This window comes from Sus scrofa, chromosome 3, assembly GCF_054392235.1.
Source record: "Sus scrofa isolate SSC_HxYL_T2T_F1_AM1 chromosome 3, Sscrofa_HxYL_maternal_Yorkshire_Landrace_v2.0, whole genome shotgun sequence".
NCBI lineage: Eukaryota > Metazoa > Chordata > Mammalia > Artiodactyla > Suidae > Sus > Sus scrofa.
Genome location: NC_139385.1, coordinates 57,498,367 through 57,520,527, shown reverse-complemented (window position 1 = coordinate 57,520,527; position 22,161 = coordinate 57,498,367). Strand labels below are relative to the sequence as shown.

Below are 22,161 nucleotides of genomic sequence, written 5' to 3'. Positions count from 1 at the left end.
CCTGATCAGCAGGCTCTGTTCTCTCTCTCATGGCCTCTGCACCTGCAGGCCTGCAATCTCTGTACCATCCCTGTCACTGTGGCAACATGTGTCTCCCCTAGTGTTATTTTAACCAGATCTATTTCTTTACCCATAATTTTCTTTGTTTCCATCTTCAAACACGGGAAAAGCAGATGACAAAGAAGAGATAATCTTATTGACTCCCCAAGCCCCAGAAGACTTTGCATTTTCTGCAACAGAGTAAAAAACTGTATTTAATTATGAAAATAAGCCAAAAACACTATCGTTTAAGTGAAACTTCAACTACAAATAAGAAAATATAATAAGAGCTCACAGAAAATAATGTTATCGGGTTTTGAAACACTAGGTAATGTGGTGAGTCACTCTGCAGTGACATGAGGGGCTTAACCATGGTCACCAGGGTTAGCATGCAGGCCTCCAGGTCTTGTGTTCCGGCCACACGTAAAGCCAGTGTTCCCCATTCTCCTGACACATTGCTATGGTCACTGACACTGAATAAAGCTCTCCATGTCTTTGTTGTCCTACGAGGAGGAATTAACCTCTTAGTTCTATATTTATATTTGTCACCATCTCTCTCCACCTTCCAGCTCAAATCCCCTGACTCTAGACAAAGAGGGGCTAGTCACTGTCCTAACACTCTGCCCCTAACATTCCTCTGCCGGGCAAAGCCCAAGGATATCCCAACCACTCAGCGCTTCCTGGCCATGTCTACCTATAGGGACCTTGCCCTTTTTAGCACCTATTTATTTTACTTTGTTGAACACTGTTATATTTTTTTTTATTTCACAAACTCCATGCTTTTATGTGACAGATTAACCAAGGGCAGGGCAACTTCTTATATAATCCTTGCTATTTCTGTGGGCAACCATCTGCAACACTATCCACTTAGTAGCCATTAAACAAATTGCTATTACTTTGAAACTGGGCTTCAAAAGCATCTTCATTTTGACCTAGAGATGGCCATTCATCTTGGTCATCGGAAACATCAGGAAGTGTAGGAGCCTGAAACATATTCATGATGAAACCTGAAAAGAATAGAAAGAATGGAAAAAATAACTACCATTGGTTGCCAAAGATTGTTCCTTAATTCATCTCATTAATTCGATGATACCCATTCAAACACAAAGCTGTACATACCTAATGCTTCTTTTGTGTGCACGGTGGGGGATGGCTGCACTTTGGATGGTGTTGCCTGAACCAGTCCCAATGATGTGTTCGGAGTGGTGTGAAAAGAACTTGTATTAACAACCTTATGTGTTTCACACCCTATTAAAGAAATGGGGACAAAATGCAATATCAGTGGAGAAATCAGAATAATTTAGAAAGCACACAATTTAAGAAACTTACTCTATACTTCCTTTTTCTCCTCCGCGTGGGTAGGGATTTTTTGTCCTTTCTATTCTGACCGTACCCCTTACCACCTAGAACAGTGCCTGGCATCTGCCTGCTCAGTTAGGTCCTGGTTAAATGCAGGCGTTGCCTGCTTTGCTGAGTAGTTCTGTTCCCACTAAACCTTCACTGGAAAAAAATGTCAGTCACATGGAGGGATGGGGGAGTGATGTCTTATAAAGTTTACTTTTATGCAAATACTTCTAACAAAGTAGTACCAAACAGAAGTATAACACTCCTAATTAATCTTTTAATCACCTTTTCTTCCTCACAATATATTAAAGATGACTCTTGTTTTAGATTAATCTTCTGAGAAATTTAATAGAAAAGTTTTCACAGATCAAGCTTCCAAAGGATTCTAATTAATAAGATGGGACTACCAAGTGGATTTCAACCTTCATACTTGAAATGGTCTGTGGCCTACTGAACCCCTGCATGCTAAGAGCAGGAAAGCCCATACTCAGGTTCATTACGGTCTAAAGATGTCATGAACTACAGCTACCAAACAGATCTCTGAGCAGTCTGGACAAGTCTGGGCAAACGGGTTAGAAACAAATGTATTATAATTAGATGTTACCTTCTTTCATCTCTGCTCCATTCTGTGGCTTGAATTCATGAGTACTTCGATTCATACATCTGGAAGAGAAAACTCTTGAGGTAAAACTAAAGTATCAAGAAAGAAGGATAAAAATGTTAGCAATTATGAGCCTGTTGTTAAAACACAGATGGGACTGCCTAGGTTTAGTGTAAGTGAATAAAATGTTTTATTGTTTCTTTTATTTCCCTTTGAGGACAATAATTCTCACAGATGAAGTCCAGGTATGAACGTTCGCTTGACGGAGTGATTCTGTACTTTAACAGCTGCTAATCGTTCGTACATAGGGTGGGGCAGGATTGCAGCTTCTCTGATTCACATGATCCCACTGACAACACTGGCTAAAGGGCTACCATGCAGCTCTGGAATAAGGGGCCTTGTTCAGCTCTTCCTTAGCCATGACACAGGCCAGCACAAGTGTTTTCACTGCATGGGCCACGTCTCCTGTGACAAGCAGGTGGCCACAGTGCACTGTTTTCTAGACCCCAACAGTTGTCAACAAAGGGAAAGTGGTGCCTGAGACATTTATATCATAGTTCGTTTTAGGTACAGTCGTGGGAGTGGACTTCATCTGTCTATTTACCATTGCTCCCTTTAAGGGACACTGTGAGGATGAAAAGTAGTGCAAAGCACTTTTAATTCTACAAATTCACCATTAAACTGTCATAAAAAGATGAACTTTATATGAGATATAAGAGAAGGGTGCCCTTTTTCTGCTGTGGTCAGCTGTCCATTCTGGCCCTTGCCTGGGCTGAGGCCAGGGTCACTCTCAGCTTCTGACTGAGATCTGAGTGATCGCTATGTCAAAGAGTTTCCCCATTTTATAAAGGACTGCTGGACACCCATCCTGTCTGCAGAACCCATCACTGTTGCTGTTTTGACCATTTTATGATCTTGCAAATGAAGAATTAATGAAGTCATAGCCCCCACACAACAGTCCTCTTTTTATATGCATGGTGTCATACAGGACACAGGTCTGAATTATTATCCTAATGTGACTGAAAAAGCATGATGATTTAAAGTCTTACTTCCAGGAGACACCACTGATAAAAGTGAACCTTGGACACTGAAGAGGACTAGTACTTATAAAGGGGTTTAGCCCAAGAGGAGGATGTGGGTTACATTGTGGCTTTTATTTTTCCTCCTGGAGCAATACATTTTTATATGTTTAAAAAAAAGAGAAAGAACACCAAAGTGATTGAAGATAAAAATATAAACAAATGATATGACATTAATTGTAATTTTTGCAATCTAGGAAAATTGCTCAAAATTGGAGGAAAAAACTTCCATAACAGTAAACAGAGTTTTTGGCATATTGTGTAAAGAAAATTAATCTCAAACTGCTCCCAGTGGGACAGCAGAAGGAACATGGGGAGAACAAATGTTAAGGAACTATCTGGATTGTAATATCTCTATATATACTCAGCCAAAGCTGGTAAGCAAAGGCAATTTCAGTCTAACAGCTGTATATTCTTCAGTTAAATAAAGATTGTTTAGTTTCAGGGTATCAAAACTTTTTTTTGTTGTTGTTGTTTTTTTTTGTTTCTTTTTAGGGCTGCACCTGTAGCATATGGAGGTTCCCAGGCTAGGGGTGGAATAGGAGCTGTGGCTGCCGGCCTACACCACAGCCACAGCAATGCCAGATCTGAGCCACACCTACACTGCAGCTCATGGCAACGCCAGATCCTTAACCCACTGAGCAAGACAGGGATAGAACTTGCATCCTCGTGAATGCTAGTCAGATTCATTTCCACTGAGCCACGACAGGAACTCCCCCAATGAACGACTTGGGGCTAATGTTTCCATAACTTAGTTTTTCTACTACATGCCCACTGAAAAAGTATTTTAAAAAACAGGACTCAGAGTTCCCTTGTGGAATAGCAGGTTAAGGATCTGGCATTGTCGCTACAGCAGCTTGGGTCACAGCTTTAGTGTGGGGTGGATCCCTGTCCCAGGAACTTCCATGTGCTATAGGCGATGCCAAAGAAAGGGACTCATCCATCATTTGTATATGGCTCTTGATATTGCAGGTCACATAAAGAAGCTGCTGGATGCCATTCCCATAACTATCATCTCTAGGGCTATCTTTGGCTTACCTGGCAGCTTTGTCGGTCACTGTAAACATGGTATCTGTCACTGGTTGGGCTGTCAGAAGAACCAGGGGAGCTACACTCTGGTTGATGGCTGGGGACACCAAAGTAGCGGTGACAGCATTTGTTGTAAGAGGAACAACAGGAGGTGCCTCCCTGGGTTTCTCTCCTGCATTCTTTGATGGCTGCTGATTGACAGCTGGTAGACTCGGTGCTCCGAGCTCCTGCAGGGAGCCTGCATGCAGCCCTACCTGTGCTAGATTAACCTTTCATATGAAGCAAACAAACAAAAACAAAGCCGTGAGGTCCAGAATGTTATTAATTAGGTATTACACTTTTCAAAGAATGGCATCTGTCTCCTACAGCTTCCTTTCCTCCTGAGGCAGCCCCTTACCCTGCCAGGTGCTCTGAAATGCACAGTAAACAACAACCACAAAGGCCACTCTATGCACTGGATGCTTTTGTAGCTTCTCAACCACAGACTCAATGGGCAGCTCACACTTCACCAAAATATCAGTCCTGGCCATTTATCAGTATTTAAGAACTGTTCTGTTTCTCTTTACTTAATTTTGGGAAAAGACTAACAATATTATCAAAGGCTCATAATGGTGTTCCTTCCATTAAGATACCCTTGGTAGCCATTTTCTCTTGAATGACTAGGAACCGTGATGATAAATGGCACTAGCTGCCACAAAAGCATGGCTCACAATGGGCAGGACACAGGCCTTTAACTTAAAGCCTTTATTGTTTTACTCATGTACTCCTCTGACTGTACATGTACACTCTCATGTTGCCAAGTTAAAAGACAAAGAGTTAATTCCTCGCCCTGTAAAAGTGTTCTCACAAATTGTTAAGAAAAGCACCAGGAGTTCCCGCTGTGGCACAGTGGGTTAAGAACCTGACTGCAGCGGCTCAGGTCACCACAGAGGTGCAGAATTTGATCCTTAGCCTGGCACAGTGGGTTAAAGGATCCAGCATTGCCACAGTTGTGGCCTGCGTTACAGCTGCAGCTCGGGTTCAATCCCTGGCCCGGGAACCTCCATACACTGAGGGTGCAGCCATTTAAAAAAAAAAAAGGAAAGAAAGAAAAGCACCAAATATCTACCACAAGAATAGTTATTTCACAGATAAATGGACAAAATATAAAATTTATTCTTACTAGTTATCAAAAAGATAATTAAAAATAACCTATACCATTTCCTCACCTATGAAATTAGTAAAGAATAAAAATAATCATAATATTCATTTCTGAAGTACATTAATAAAAAATAATAATAGACTATGAAAACACACAACAAAGCTGTAGTAAACATAATGTGGAGTGATCAAGAAGAAACCTATTGACCAAAACAAAGAGTTATTTTAGAAATAGGTCTTATATATTAAAAATTTAGTATGTGATAAAGATATTATGTACCAATAGGGAAAAGCTGAGCTGGTCAATAAATGATTTAGGAACAACTGGAGACCCATTTGGAAAAATATACCCTTATACCAATCATATATAAAAATATATTCACAAAGAGAGGTTTATGGTGAAAATCAGTGGCTTAAACCCCTGCTTTATCATCTACTTCCTCTCCACAAACCTGACCAAAACGATGATGAAGGAATCCTAACACATTAAAATGGCACTTGGAGAGACATCCAGAAATTTGAACACATTTCAGAATGGAAGTGAAAGTGGAGCTGAAAACAGGAAGGAGGCAACAGGAAGTCTGTAGGATAAACAGGTCCTGAGACCCATTCTTGCAGGTGTGTGCTGGCTTCTCAACACAAATTAATGAAATCATTATATCTGAATTTCCATTACATATACAGTCATTGTACCAAAAAAGAAAAATCAGAAAAAGGACTAATACATAAATACAGAAATATGTAGCCCCCACTGAGATACACACACATATAAAAACACACTACATATTCTGTTCTAAACTTCCTTTCTTATTCTACATTTTGAACATCTTTCTGTGTTGCTGTTGAGAAACCCAGTGTCTGATGCTTGGCTCATTAAATGTGACCTCTGTTGCCTGGAAGTGTATGAGATTGTGTCTTCCCCCACTGCTGGGGGAAAAAAATTTGGAAAGCTAGTAACTAAACTGATATCAGAATTAATTCTAAAATTAGAGGACAGAAAAGAACTGATTGCAACAGAAATTGCTGTACTGGTCTCGGGAAGCCTTGGGGAAGAGCACACACCTCAGACCTGTCCTGGGAGGAAGGCGGGTTCTCATGCGACAGCTCCACCACTTGGTGCAATTTCTTATGAAGTTCATCCATTTTCTGTTTTAATAGTTGTTCTTCAAAAGCATTTGCTTCTTTCCTTTTCATATAATGCCTGTCTTCATGGACTTTAGGAAAGACAAATGGTTTGCATGCAAAATTTAAATTCGGGTCATCAGAGGAATTCATGCAAAAGCAGTAAAACGTTAATTTTAGGATGGCAAGTTTTTTAACTAGTGTTTTCCATGTGTACTCGGGTTTTTTTTGTTTGTTTGTTTGTTTTTGTTTGTTTTTTGTCTTTTTGCCTTTTCTAGGGCCCCTTCTGTGGCATATGGAGGTTCCCAGGCTAGGGGTCTAATCGGAGCTGCAGCTGCCAGACTGCACCAGAGCCACAGCAACGCGGTGTGTGAGCTGCGTCTGCAACCTACACCACAGCTCACGGCAACACCGGATCCTTAACCCACTGAGCAAGGCCAGGGATCGAACCCACAACCTCATGGTTCCTTGTCAGATTCATTAACCACTGAGCCATGATGGGAACTCCCTGTACTAGGTTATTAGAACTAAAATATGTTATCTTTGAGTTCAGGGCACGCAATTTATAAAAATTTACATGCGCAACAAAAGTACTTGGTAACAGCATGGTATGATACCAAGCACTTCTTGGAGAACAATCATGACTGCAAATCATTTGAAAAATGGGACTGTTTTTAAAAGCTCTAACTCTCCTTTTTTTTTTTTTTTTTTGTCTTTTTGCTATTTCTTGGGCCGCCCCTGCAGCATATGGAGGTTCCCAGGCTAGGGGTCGAATCGGAGCCTTAGCCACTGGCCTACGCCAGAGCCACAGCAACGTGGGATCCGAGCAGCATCTGCAACCTACACCACAGCTCACGGCAACGCCGGATCGTTAACCCACTGAGCAAGGGCAGGGACCGAACCCGCAACCTCATGGTTCCTAGTCGGATTCGTTAACCACTGCGCCACGACGGGAACTCCCAGCTCTAACTCTCTAGGTGCTTTCTAAGAAGGAATAAGAGTAAAGTGCACTGAAAGGTCATTGTGTCGCGTACACTGCCATCAGACCCACTCCCGATAACTGGTTAACATAACCACAGCAGTGTGAATCACACAGTCCAGCTCAGACATCAGCATCTGTGCATGGCACAAAAGTGTCCTGCGTGTGTGTCAACGGCCTGTCCTCTCAGCTATCAACCAGAGGAGAAATAAAGAAAACAAAAAGTGGCCTACAGAGTGGGCACAGCACAAATCCACAGATGGTGTAGAAGCCCTGAGTGGGACAGAGGTGCATTTTCCTCTGAGGTCCACATTGTCAGAGCACAGGCGAGGGCCAACATTGGTGTCAGGGAGGCTTGATCCACCACACAGTATAGCCATGAATAACATGGCATTTTGATCAGAGGACCCTCGAATGTCTTATTTATACCAGTTGCAGATCTTGAAAAAGCTCTTCTCAACTCTAGTTCCCAACCTAATCCTTTCACAGTACAAATAACAGACCCAGAGATTTAGAATTGCTATATGCAGAAGTTCAAGTCCACACAGATAATATATGAAAGGTTAAAAATTATTTACCATTTCACTACAAGTTAAGGCAATGCAGGCATGGATTTGTATTTTACTGCTGTTTCAACTCTGAGCTTTGCTGTCAAGAAAATGTGGTTGCTACACTAATATTTAACAAAGACTTCTAGGCTTCCAACAGGATAAGCTAGACAGTTGTTTCCACCCGCCCCCACCGCGATTCTTTCAGTAGAGTCAATTATCTGCCCCAAATGTAATTACTTGGAGATGAGTGTTATCTTTAAGGGACAGAGTATATCTCAAATTGTGTAAGTGAAGTACCCCATTGCTCATGTTTCCTCCGCTGATTGTATTTCTGGGCTCTCAGTTCTTCAAAGGAAAATTCTGATTCTCCACAAATAAGCTTCTCCTTGCAATACATAACAACCTGCTGAATGTCAGTTTTGGCCGCCAAAGATGAGTGTGCAGAATATTCTGATTTAGAAATCATGATCACCCTCTGTTCCCTAAAATGGGGAAAAATACATTATTTACAAACAGCGTACTGAAGCATCTCTTGAAGGAAACCAAGTGACAGATTAATACACAGATTGTACTTGCATATTCGGCTCTTTATCACAAGCTGAAGATATTACTCCAGAAAGCTCTGAACCCTAAAAAGACAGAGAAGAAAAGCACTCACTTATCTGAAAAGAAACCATCATCCAAATTGCTTCACAAAGCAATAGGAAAACACTTGAGGGATCCCTTAATCATCAAGACTTACCTACTGTCTTTTAAGTTACAATTAATACCTGAAGCTTTGGTCTGCATTATTACTCTTATGACAACTTATCCAACTAGAGCCCAATAAGAAAGTGATTAAAAAAAATATCCTTAGTAGTAGAGAAGGGCACTTATTTTCCTTTGATTCATAGTCTAGGAGCTGAACCACAGCACCTAAATATAATGAAATTAACTTCCAAATAGCTACATTAAAAAAAAAAACATTAAAACTTTCTTCTGGTACTAGTCTATGCTCAGAAGTTTCCAATACTAGCATTCACTCACTAGAGAAGTATTTACTGAACATCTCATATATGTCAGGTACTAAGCTAGGTCTTGGGAAGTGACTGTGAACAAGACCCATCTCCACAGCCTAGAAACTGATAGTCAGGGCAGCAGGAAAAAATGAGACTGGCAAACGTGGGTAGGAGGTAAACTGGGGGAGTCTCAGTATCTGCCAAAGTTAGAAATTCATATTGTACTTTTCAGAATGTGTTAAATTAATAAAACTTGTACATGTGCACAGAGAAAGAGGCATTTCCATGGGACTTAGCTTAAAGAAGGTCCTTAGCAAACTCTGAAAGTGCAATGGTACTAGAGGTACAAGAGGAAATATGATGGGAAACAAGCTGATAAGCCATCAGGGCAGAAGAGATCTCAACAGGGCAAAAACCTCGAGGGGGACAAAAGCCAAGCACAGTGGAAGGCCACCTCCCCACACTGTGAGGGCAGAGAGGTGTGCAGTAACTTATTGGTTGGTAACAAAAATGGACAGGGGTCATTTGATGGCTTCTGCTGTTTCACTGAAATAGTATTTTTGCCAGCTCCTGAGGGAGAGGTTAGACATAGCCAGGTCCCCAGTTTGAGGAAAGTGGAAAGAAGTTTAAAATCATTACAATTTGGCATTAGAGAGAAAAATGGGAAATATAAGCAATACATAAGAGGTAAAGAGTGAACTGTGACACTGGAAACATAATTGCTGGTGAGTTAAAAACCCTGGTGAGGTTAAGTTCCAAGCTCTGAGTGCTTTTAAGTGGGGCCTCCAAGTGGGTACGAACAGGATAGGGGATCCTGGGCCTGTGAAAGGCAGGCATACAGGACAGGGGAGAGAGGCTGTTGGGGAGGTGAGACAGGAGGCCATGGAGTGGGGGTCCTGAGCTCAGACAAGTACAGAAAGTTATAGTCAGACAGTGAGTTCTTTTATTTGAGGTGAGCAGTGGCAGATGATGACAGACCCAGAAAGGTGCCCCAGAGCACACAGCTGATGTGGGGGTTAGTGTCTTGGGGGACAAGTGAGATGCCCAAGCAAATGTGGATGGCAGTCAGATGACTGTTCAGTACCCTTTGCAGTTGCCACATGAACCACAATTATTATTACCTGCTTCTTAGAAACACAGGCTGAGTTATTTCCTGGATTTGATTTTGATGTTACCATTTGGTTTATAATCTGAGCATCATGCAGAGGTTCTAAAATTCTCGCTATAAAGGGAAAAGGATGAAACAAAAAGAAATAAGGGTAAAATCATATTAAACAAAATTATTACAAATACATCCCTTGATCTTCCAAAAAGAAACATTAAAAATTAAACTCATTTACACTGTCTCAGAAAATGTAACTAAAACACTTTATAAATAAGATAAATATTGTAGGGACAATTTTCTAATCAATTCAAAATGCCCAAGGAAGTCTCTGAAGGAAATGTAAACTCTCATTATTTTAAACTACAGGATAGGATGCTTAATGTTGCAATGATGTCTATATTTCTACAAAAAATTACTACACATCTTAAAAAGTTGTATTAAACACATTTGATTCCATTCAGAACAGATGTACTCCAGAGTAACTACTGTCCTCTATTTAGGGCAATTCTTATTTAAAAACAAAAAAACTAAAAATACAAGTGAACACCGAGTTTTTCTTGTGAGTTTTTCTTTTAAAGTGCTAAGGTAGAGCCCCTGCTCTCCAGGGCTATTTATCAGGCATTATTATTAGCAGAGTGCTTTCCCTGCCTAAGACAATACAGTCAATAAATACCAGATGGATGTTTTTCATGGGAAAAAAAAATAGCAGTGAAAAATCAAAAAAAAATTGCAAACACTTTGGACATTTTAGAAAGCATTATTTTACCTTGAGTCGGTAAATGGGTTTCCGCAAGGCGTGTCTGAAACAACCTAAAAGATAGCAGGGATGGTATCGATATAGACTATAACTTAGAGTTAAGTATGTATTTAGATTAAAGTGAAATCCAAACATGTTAAACAGCTTACTATAAAATAGTTGAGATTGAGATTAAGAGAAAGTATAAATTTGGAGTTGCTACAAAATTTAAAAAAAAAAAAGATTCTTGGATTGTCTTCAAACCAGCATACACGCATACACACACACACACATTTTATTTTTTTCCTTTTTTTTTTTTTTTTTTGCCACTCCACAGCATATGGACTTCCTGGGCCAGAGATCAGATCTGAGCTGCAGTGGATCCTTAATCTACCATGCCAAACCAGGGACTGAATGTCCCAGTGCTTCAGAGATGCTGCCAATCCATTGCACCACAGTGGGAAATCCCCTAGTACATTTATATTAGAAAAGTTCCTCCTTTTTCCCAGTTTATGTATTCCTTAAATTCATATAAAAACGCACCCTCCTTCTCTGTGGGTATCAAGTATGCATGTATTATATATAACATGGGGTATTTGAATGCTACTTTTAGGCATTCTCTACATCTGGAACACAATAGATGGCATATTGTTTTGAAGGAAGATGTGAAAGTACAGAACTACTTTAAAAAGCAGATATATTAGTGTTCATGCTGTGACAACTTCTTTTTTATGGTTGCACCCACAGCATGTGGAAGTTTCTGGGCCAGGGACTGAATCCAAGCCACAGCTGTGAACTGCTCCACTGCTGTGGCAACACCAGATTCTTTAATCCACTATGCTGGGCCGAGGATCAAACCCCAGCCACTGAAGTTGGATTCTTAACCCACTGCTCCATAGCAGGAACTCCAACAACTTGTTAAAAATATCATTTCAGCATCTTTACACATCAATCAACCTGTCATGTAATATACAACTTTCAAGCCCAACATTTTTGGGTATATGTGAGCAGGAGTGTGTAGTATGAAGACACTATGAGATATACAACCAAATGTCAAATGCTGTCTGACTCTTAATTCAAACAAACCAGTGGTTAAAAAAACAAAACAAAACAAAACATTTGACATAATGAGGAATGAATAAAAATTAGGTATTAAAGAATTATTACTCATTTTGTTAGGTGTGAAAATGATGTAAGATTCTGTAAGAAATCACCTTCTTGAGATGTTTAAGGAAGTGTTTGGGGTAAAATATTTTGCTGTCTTGGAACTGCTTTATATCCTTCAGCACAACATGATCAAATGTTAATAAGTATTAAAAGTAAGTGATAAGTAAATGGAGGCTCATTGTATAACTTTTTCTTTGTTTAATGTGTACTTGAAAATTCTCATAATAAAGTTTAAAAAGAGCATAAAAAAAAAAAAAAAAAAAAAAAAAAGGAGTTCCCGTCGTGGTGCAGTGGTTAATGAATCCGACTAGGAACCATGAGGTTGTGGGTTCGATCCCTGCCCTTGCTTAGTGGATTAACGATCCGGCATTGCCATGAGCTGTGGTGTAGGTTGCAGATGCTGCTCGGATCCTGCCTTCCTGTGGCTCTGGTGTAGGCTGGCAGCTACAGCTCCGATTAAGACCCCTAGCCTGGGAACCTCCATATGCCGCGGGAGCAGCCCAAGAAATGGCAAAAAGACAAAAATATAAATAAATAAATAAATAAAAAATAAATAAAAAGAGCATGAGCACTGGAGCAAAGCTGAAAACAATGAGTATATTAAGAGCTGGTAAATGCTGTAGTGAGAGAAGCTAGAGACGGGACACGTGTACCACCTTTTGAGCAGGTAATTTGGTTACAGGCACCACAAGCCTGAACACCCTTCATACACCATTTGACTCCATAGTTTCAATTCTGAAAATCTATAAGAAGGAACTAGATGAAAATAGGAAATACTTTTATGAAGAAGAAAAGAGATCTTGACACAGGGCCGCATATGTATGTAAAATATGCCTGCAATCCTATTGTAAGTGGAGAAAAAAATGCCAACTAAATCACTGCGTTTCTTCTGTTCTTTAGTTTTCTGTCTTAAGGTGTATATACATATACCCAAAATAAGATTATTTAGTCACTGAAAAAATTAAAAATTGTGAACAATAGTTATTCATTATGTTCTTTATAAAAATCAAAATGTTGGAAACAACTTAAAAGTTCCACTGGAGAACAATTAAATTATGACATAGCTCTGGAATAGATTTTGTAACTACTTGCAAGTACTATGAAAGTGCATAATTTCTTAAGAGCAGTATAAAGCTCAGTATCTATAACCAGACATACAGTACGGTTTACTATTAAAATACAGACACTAAAGCACACACACAGGCATGGGAAAGAAGTGCACGAAAATGTTAACAGTAATATTTTCATACATGATTCTATGTATCCTTATTTTCCCCAGTGAGAATTATTTCCCTGTACAAACAGATAACATGAAAAATCTTCTAAGAGCAAACATTATATTTCAAGGTAGGAAACACTGTGAGAAGTTTTACTTTCAAACTACCTGTACTGCTGTTGCAGCAGCTCTCTAGGTTCAGCCTGGTTTTGAATTCCTCTGTGAAAAACAGTGCTGGCTTGCTGCCATTCTCCCTGGCCTTCCAGATGACCAGCCCAGGCTATGTACAGAGGAGCTGACCGGATCCCGACACCATGGTTGTGGAGAAACTCAAAAAACTGATGAAGGTCACTGTTGTACTCGGCCTGCAGAAACCCAAAGCAGACAGACCTGAGAACAAAGGAACTGCTGGTCTCGGTGTGGCCCAGGGTCCAGGCAGCCTTCAGCACTCATCTCCACTGAAGCTTCAGGATGTGGACTGTGCAAGGGAAGGCCTGGGTGGTCCTCTGATGACAAGCCTCCAAGATAAGCTCATCCCTTTCCTTGATGTTCTATGTCCCCTAAAAACCCACACCACTTCCCAAGATATTAGTCCTAATGCATTAAATAAAGGTATCCTAGTGTGAGTTCCATAGGGTGTCTTTAATCCTCATATGTTCAAATTTAGTGAACAAATCCATGTGCACCCTATCTACTTCATTCTTTTTTTTTTTTTTTTTTTTTTTTTTCTGGCCTGTGCTTTTGGTGTCATATCTAATAATTCAGTTCCAAATTCAGTGTCATGAAGTTTCCTGTGATGTTTTCTTCTATGAGTTTAATAGTTTGAACTCTTAATTTTAGGTCTTCAATCCATTATGAGTTAGTTTTTATCTAGGAGATAAGGTAAGGGTTCAACTTCATTCTTTCTCTCTCTTTTTTTTTTGGCCACCCCACACCTTATGGAATTCCTGGGCCAGGAGTCAGATTCAAGCCACAGTTGTGACCTACACCAGAGTTGCAGCAACAGCAGATTCTGTGCTTGGCTGGGGACCAAACCTGCATTCTGGTGCTGCCTATCTCCATTGAGCCATAGCGGGAACTCCTCCATTCTTGATTTTATTACTAGAACTTGTGCCCCCAAGCCTTTATTTCAAGAATGAGGAGACAATCTTTTAAAGCGTAATCTGAGGCAGCCTTCTCCTTTTAGTACTAAATTCCATTTCTGAGAGTTAATATTTTCTTAATTATTCATAATGAATTTAATTTACTCCCAGGAACCCTCATAGTACTTGGAAATGCCTGATTATTTCCCCTTCCCCAAACACACTTCTCATCCAACAAACCTTCTTGTAGTTTAATGGTTTCTACCTCATGTTGTCACATTTCAGACTTCATACACAGAGAAGGATTTTAAAATTGAATCACTGATTCCACAATACAGAAGCTAAAAGATTGTAAAATACATGTCTCTGGCCATACAACCTAAAAGAATTTATGACTGGAAACATAAGGAATCAAAATAAAAGACAGTCTAAAATGATCTTAAAATCTGGGGTAAAAAGCAAAGTACACCATGACTAGAGATATGACTATACATCTGAAAGTATACTTACAAATTTTAAACAATAATTGATGAACCTTGGGTCACTGTGGTATCTCTTCTTATCTAAAAATTCCTTCATTAGATGCTCTAATAAAGTTGTCAAGTATTCTTTATTCTCAGGAAAATTCTCTTCTACCCATCGCACATAACTAGAAAAATATGGATAATATTAATTTTCAGGGTAGCATATAGTTTGTTTACAGAAAAAAAAAAAAAATACTAACCTTTCCCATTCACCAAGTGGGTCATCGCCCTTGTAGCTCTGCATATGGGCTTCGAACATTCTAGAACAGAGAAAAACATGCACCTAGGATTACTAGGGATAATTTCTAAAAGCAAATGTATTTCATTTTATATTTATCATTTATACACCTTAAAGTCTAAATCTTAAACACCAATTCAAATGCTATGTAAAAATGAAAAGAGCAGGAGTTCCTGTTATGGTTCAGCGGGAACAAATCTAACATCCATGAGGCTGCAGGTTCGATCCTTGGCCTCGCTCAGTGGGTTAAGGACCTGGCATTGCTAAGACCTGTGGTGTAGGTCACAGACAAGGCTTGGATCTGGCATTGCTGTGGCTGTGGTGTAGGCCAGCAGCTACAGCTCAGATTTGACCCCTAGCCTGGGAACATCCATATGCCTTGGGTGTGGCCCTTAAAAAAAAAAAAGAAAAAGAAAAAAAAAGGAAAAGAGCATTTACTTAGTGATCAGAAAACTCAGAAGTGGTCAGTCTTTTCTTTTTTTTTTTTTTTTTGTCTTTTTGCTATTTCTTTGGGCCACTCCCACGGCATATGGAGATTCCCTGGCTAGGGGTTGAATAGGAGCTGTAGCCACCGGCCTATGCCAGAGCCACAGCAACACGGGATCCGAGCCGAGTCTGCAACCTACACCACAGCTCACGGCAACGCTGGATCGTTAACCCACTGAGCAAGGGCAGGGACCTAACCCGCAACCTCATGGTTCCCAGTGGGATTCGTTAACCACTGCGCCACGACGGGAACTCCCGGTCAGTCTTTTCTTAGAAGAAAGGAAGATGCAAGACCCCCGAAATAGCCCTAAAAAGCAGCAGCTAAAAGAAGGCCCCCAGGTCTATCCCCAGGAGTCTCCTTTTCCTCTCCCAGATCCCCACTGTCACTACCTCCATGGTAAGGGGCAGTGCCCCTCCTCCTAATGGTGGAACCCAGGCATGGCATTGACCCAGACCCTCCCCTTGCTGCTCAGGAGCTTGACTGGAGATTTGAAGAGGGCTTGCGAAGGCTTATCACAGCTTCTAGATACAGTTTGCTTTCTGGGCCTCAATGGAACATGATGTCTCTAAGGAAGAACGTGTGATGGCAAAGCTCAGAGGTCAGAAGTCAGGGCTATAGCTCCTGTGAACTCTGCCTGCCCTACTTCTGCATACCCAACCACAGCTAAAAAGACACAACCAAGCAAAGCAAAGTTCTTTACGGGACCCCAGGTGCTAGGGGGGTAAACAAACAAAAAGAAACTGGTAAAATTGTCAAGTAATATTAAGCACACAGGGAAAAATAAAACCCAATAGATGGGAGAAGGGGTAAGAGTGTGATAATATTTACTATTTTTAGGTAGAGTGGTCAAGGAAAGCCTCCTTCTCCAGAAGGGGGTGATTTTTGATCAGTGCTAGAGACCCAGGCAGCTACTTAAGTAGGCTGAGCTGTGAGAGAGGTGGGGGGGGGTGACAAGATCTAATTTGCATTTTAAAATGTCCATTGTGTTTCTCCAAGAATGGGGTGAAGGATGAGAATAGAAGTTAGTTAGGAAACCAGTTAGGAGGTTACTGCAGAGTCCCACTGACAGGGTGGTGAGTGGACCAGGGTAGGAACAGTTCAAGTGTGAAATTTGGGGTTTTGGAGAAAGAGACAATGGGTCTTGCTGATGCAACTGCATCCTGAGTGTGAAAGAGAGTCAAGCTAAGGAAGACTTCCATGTTTCCATCAGAGAAGTTAACATTTTGTGTGTGTGCGTGTGTGTTGGTGGTGGTGGTGGTGGTGGGGGGAACAAAAAGTTTGAAAGTAACACTTTCTTTTCGCTATCACCTCAAGATACAAATGAAATCAATGTTTCTTATGACTCAAAATCCAGAAGCCACAAAAGAAAAGCTAGATAAAGCCAACTAATATTATATAAATTAAAAGCTTCTATATGTCAAATAAATAAAACAAAACAAGAGAAGTCAAAAGAGAAGTTCCCGTTGTGGCTCAGCAGGGTAAGAACCTGACTAGTATGAGGATGCAGGTTCGATCCCTGGCCTCACTCAGTGGGTTAAGGATCCAGCATTGCTGCAAGCTGTGGTATAGGTGGCAGATGCAGCTTGGATCCCGAGTGCTGTGGCTGTGGGCATGGGCTGGCTGGCAGCTGCAGTTCCGATTAGATACTTGGCCTGGGAACTTCCATATGCTCATACGCTGCAGGTGCAATCTTAAGGAAAAAAAAAAAGCGACTGGGATAACAAAACAGAGCTTCTAGAAATTGGGGTTACAAAAAAAAAAAAACTCCGACCCAATTTAAAAAATGAACAAAAGGCATTCCACAGAAAAATATACCACCATTCTCTTAAGAGAAATTTACCTAACTGACACACAAACTCTCACTGACCAGACTGCAAAAACATGACAACATATGTAGGGAAGCAATGGAAACAGGGCTGCAGGTGAGTGTACTCAATTCCCATCAAGGGATTATCTACCAAAATTACAGATGGATTTACTTTTGATCTAGCAAATCACTTCTGGGAATCTAGAGGACAGACATAAGCAAAATGCCACATGTACAAGATTTTTCTCCATGGCACTACTTTTAATAGCAAAAGATTGTCCACAACCCAACTATCCATCAGTGGGGACTTTTTAGATCAATTGTGGTACATGAACTATCACATAGTTGTAAAAAAGAATGAGAAAGAATTTATCAATTGAAATCTCCAAGGATACTATTAATCAAAAACATTAGTGTACACACTCTGCTACATTTTATGTGAAATAAAGGCAGGAACTGTACCTACATACATACACACACACACACACACACACACACACATAGTTACGTCCATATATTATTACAACATAAATATTTATATTTGCAAAGAGAAACCCTTGAAAACCAAACTAGAAAAATAGTTACATATGAGGGGGTGGAGAGCATTTGGGTATAGATTGCAGTGAACATTTTTCTAAAACGTTTTTTAACCATGTAAATGTATGACTTACTTTTTAAAAGTTAAAAAAAAAAATTCCTAAATTTAGAATCTCCCTCTCATGCATCATAGCAGATAAATCCCCACAATTTATAAGCAGTATACGAGTTCTTAAGTTATAAAATTACTTTCTCCTGAAATACATATAATAATAGGCTGCTCAAAGTAAACATTTCATGTTTTGATAACTACCACATTTCCCTAGTAATATGGCTTAAATACGCTGTAAGTTAATACTAAAACACCCAGTTCATTCATGCAAATTAGCCTCTGGAAAGTCAAAATAAGATCAGAAATATCTGATCTTCCTCTCTTAAAATGGGGGAAAATGAGCCTCTAAAGTTGAGTCCTTTGCAGGCTGGGCTAAGGAAAAAGTCTTAAGGCAAAGAGATTTTTGTTTTGATGGCACTTAACCATCTGAATCTTCTGATCCCAAAGAGTAAAATTACCCTGGTACTGATAAAACTAACCAGTTTTGGAGTTCCTGTCATGACTCAGCAGAAGCAAATCTGACTAGTAACCATGAGGACACAGATTAGATCCCTGGCCTTGCTCAGTTGATTAAGGATCCATCGTTGCCATGCTCTGTAGTGTAGGTCGCAGACAGGCCTGGGATCTGGCGTTACCGTGTCTGTGATATAGGCCAGCAGCTGTAGCTCTGATTTGATTCAACCCCTAGCCTGGAAATCACCATAGCCCCTGATGTGGTCTTAAAAAAGCCAAAAAAAAAAAAAAAAAAAAAAAACAAACAAACAAACTAACCAGTTTTACTTCCTGTCGCATATGATTTAACTGTTTTAAATTCTTTCAAAATAGTCTGGATCAATCACCTAAGTCATAAAACTAAGGCATGTGGATTTTTAAAGGTGTTGTTAGAAGGTTGACATAGATGACAATAAACATAACTTTTTTTCCCCCTTAAAGTGTATATTATTCAAAGGCTTTTTTTAGGCATAAACTAAGCTACAAGGCTGTATTGTACAACACTGGGACTATAGCCAATATTTTATAACTATAAATGGAGTATAGTCTTTAAAAATTGTTAATCACTGTACTGTACACCTGTAACATGTAATATCTGACATCAAACGTGTTTCCCAAAAAAACAAAACCCTGTGGGATTATGGGTAATTACAATTTAAAGTTCTCTCTTCCTACTGTCCTAGAATTTTTGGAATAAGTGCCTTTGAACAGTTTCTCATGAAACCTACGAACAAGTTTTAGTGTTTTGTTGGGTTAGACGTTTTTCTTCCGCAGCCGCGATCTGCCCAGAGGGGGTTCCTTACAGAGAAGCAAGGAGCGCTGAGGGAATTGTCCAAATCATCCGGATCTGTCACTCTGACCGCAGCTCCGACGAAGGGCCGGAGTGTAGGCGGAGAGTCCCGGCTACACCGTCAGCGGTCTTTCCATGACTCCAAAGTGGGCCACGGCTCAGCCGGTGTGGGGTGAGGGGGCGCGGGGGTGGGGTGGGGTTGGTTTGAGGATGCGGGTGTGCTGAGAGTGGGTGGGGTGGGGATGGGATGCGGGTGGGAGGGGACAAATTTCGGAGCCAAGGAAAAGGGCGGAAGGGAAAAGAAAAGGGTGGGGAGGCAGGTCTGGGGCGGGCCGGGCTGGGGATTTGCAGACCGCCAGGCCCGAACCCAGGTACCCCTGCCTCACGGCGGCCGGCAGCCGGGAATCACGTCCCCCCCCCCAAAAAAAAAACCGGACCGACACTTACTGAAAGACATTTTCCGGGTTATCCATGGCGAGAGGACGCGAGCCAGCCGGAACCCCCCCACTACGCTGCTGTGGAGGAGCCGCCGCCGATTCGAATCTGCCGCGCAGCCGCAGTCGCTGCAACGAGCGTTTCCCAGGCACCTGGTCATTGGCCTCCGCCGCAGATGGGCTGGCCAATCGCCGGGGCCGTTGCCGGCAGACAAGCCCCACCTCCCTGCCAAGCGCCAGGGCCTGTACTGCTCAGCACAGCCCTGCTGAAAGCTCCTGGTGACCTGAGCGAGGGCTCAGACCCAGACTTCTGCAGTGTGCAGAAGGCTCTTTGTTGGCTCAAGCCAAGGAATGAGCTTGTACTTATGTTTCTTTTTCCTTGGCTGTCCAAGCTGCAACTGGCTTACATAATTACATGATTAAGGCATCCTGGGAGCAAAATAACTAACCTGAGGTTCCTGAGGTGGAAAAAATTGTGCCTCGGCCCTTAGGTCCAGAGACTTGCCTCTTCGACCCTTTGTTTAAATATGTAAACCGGAATCGTCATGTCTGGCTTATGGAAAGAAGAAAATAATCCCGTTTGTAGAGTGGAGACTGATTTAAGTCCAGGCGGACATGCCCGCCTCTGGTTTAGGAGATGGGCAAGTGGGGTAAAAACGGAGCCCTGCCGAATCAATGGCACACCTCCCCACTTCCCACAGTTTTCTGCTCCTCGTCGTCGTCGCTGTCACCAAAAAACCGAGATGCTGAAGCCCATGAAGTCTTAGTTCCAGGGCCTAAAAGGCTATGGCTGAGTTAGGGAGCGATTCATCAAAAGCCCAAGGAGAAACCTAAGTGAGTTTTCGCTTGGCGGCTACCAACAGACAGAGTGTCCATAGGCACCTCTGGGTTGGTTATGTAAATTATACGTGGCAAAGGACAGCGATGGGTTGATACCCTTGGAGGCATCTAGGCTTGATTTAAAGGATCTGAAAGGCTATGTGGGTGTCCTGGAGGTAATGAGGACTTGAGGGACTGGCGGCTGTTCCTACCTCTAAGTGGTAATTAAAAGAAGTTTGGATAGGGTATAGGATGGCTGCAAGAAAGCTTTCACCATCTTCTGTGGAACTAAGAGCTCTCGAGACCAAGAACTTATGAATTACAAGGTCAAAAATGAAGAGACCTCTTTGTGAAGGAGCCCAGATGTCTAAGAAGAAATATACAATGCTCTGATGCTTCCGATTTGAGAGTGAGTTAGAAAAGAGTCAGCCTAACCTTCTCTGTCCCTTGGTCTTTTAATAACTTCCCATGCTACTTCTCCAGGTTCTTTCAAGAGCCACTTGACAATGCAAGTCAAATAGAAAGAGCTATTCCTGTGATTACCTTCCTTTTAGAGAGGCTGTGTGGATATTTTGCTTTCTTAGGGCCCTGAATTTAAATACCTTTTAAAAAAATTAGCAGTTTCTGGAACTCCTGATGCTCTCAGAGTCCAGAATTTCTTTCAGGATGTTACTTCATTTGGATGTACACAAGTATGCAGTTTGTGGGGTTGTTACTCAGAGGGTGCTCCCTCTGGGGTCTTTAGACAAGTTTCCGTTCTGCTAACCATCACAGGAATGAACACGTTTTTGGTTTCACTAACTCAGGTTTTCTTTTCTTTTCTTTCTTTTTTCTTTCCAGTTCATGGGTTTTATTGGATTATACTTCAAGTTTGAAATACATATATTATGCTTTTCCCACTCCCCAAATGCTCTTAGACGCCTTCTGCAGCCCCTGCTTTTTTTCTTCCCCACTTTCCTCAAAACATTCATTGGCTTATGCTATTGTCTTCTATGTTTGAAAAAAACATTTTATTAGAGTGGATTTACAATGTTCTGTCAATTTCTGCTGTACATCATTCATATCTCTCTATCTCTTGAAACATTTTATTAGAGTGGATTTACAATGTTCTGTCAATTTCTGCTGTACATCATTCACATCTCTCTATCTCTCTATCTATCATCTATCTATTCAGGTTTCCAACTTGTGTCTGATAGTACTTCAATCAGTGAACAATCAGGAAATGCTGACTGGGTATCCATTATATACTGGGTGCTATTGGATTTATACCTAATTACAACCTTATTTGACCCAGATAGATCCTGTCCTGAAGAAATTAGTAGTTTTTTTGGGAGATAAAGATACAGACAGAGAAAACACTAAGTAGCAAATTAATGTGCATTAAATGCCAAATTAATACACATATGATTTAGACTATCTGCTAGGGGAGTCCAGAGCAGGGAGGGGACATGGGGCCTGACTGTCAAAGAAATCTTTATGGGAAAGGGTGGGTTTGATTTGGGCCTTGCGGAGGGTGTGGGAGGATCTGGGTTTGGGGAGGGCCTGGGCAGATCATTCTTGGTATAAATGAGGGTTACTGATGGAAATTGCCCTTGAGGAGTTCTGTTAATGAGCAGTGGAGATCCCCTCCCCCCTTTTTTTGTCTTTTTGGGGCAACACTACAGCACATGGAAGTTCCCAGGCTAGGGGTCCAATTGGAGCTGTAGCCACTGGCCTACGCCACAGCCACAGCA

At 41.2% G+C, this 22,161-nt stretch overlaps 1 protein-coding gene across 1 annotated transcript in view; it reads right to left on the bottom strand.

Moving 5' to 3' along the window:
• Positions 1-19,720, bottom strand: part of BUB1 (BUB1 mitotic checkpoint serine/threonine kinase) — a 38,022-nt gene extending 18,302 nt beyond the window's left edge. The window contains exons 1-14 of the mRNA XM_021087047.2: positions 19,623-19,720; positions 14,913-14,972; positions 14,699-14,837; positions 13,275-13,471; positions 10,754-10,797; positions 10,004-10,104; positions 8,461-8,513; positions 8,182-8,366; positions 6,295-6,446; positions 4,102-4,361; positions 1,988-2,046; positions 1,159-1,287; positions 936-1,046; positions 131-230 (exon numbers count right to left, since the gene is read on the bottom strand). Of these exons, the coding sequence (XP_020942706.2) occupies positions 131-230; positions 936-1,046; positions 1,159-1,287; positions 1,988-2,046; positions 4,102-4,361; positions 6,295-6,446; positions 8,182-8,366; positions 8,461-8,513; positions 10,004-10,104; positions 10,754-10,797; positions 13,275-13,471; positions 14,699-14,837; positions 14,913-14,972; positions 19,623-19,648 (1,616 nt within the window). The 5' untranslated portion in view covers positions 19,649-19,720. The remainder of the gene's footprint in view (positions 1-130; positions 231-935; positions 1,047-1,158; positions 1,288-1,987; positions 2,047-4,101; positions 4,362-6,294; positions 6,447-8,181; positions 8,367-8,460; positions 8,514-10,003; positions 10,105-10,753; positions 10,798-13,274; positions 13,472-14,698; positions 14,838-14,912; positions 14,973-19,622) is intronic.
• Positions 19,721-22,161: the final 2,441 nt, after the last annotated feature.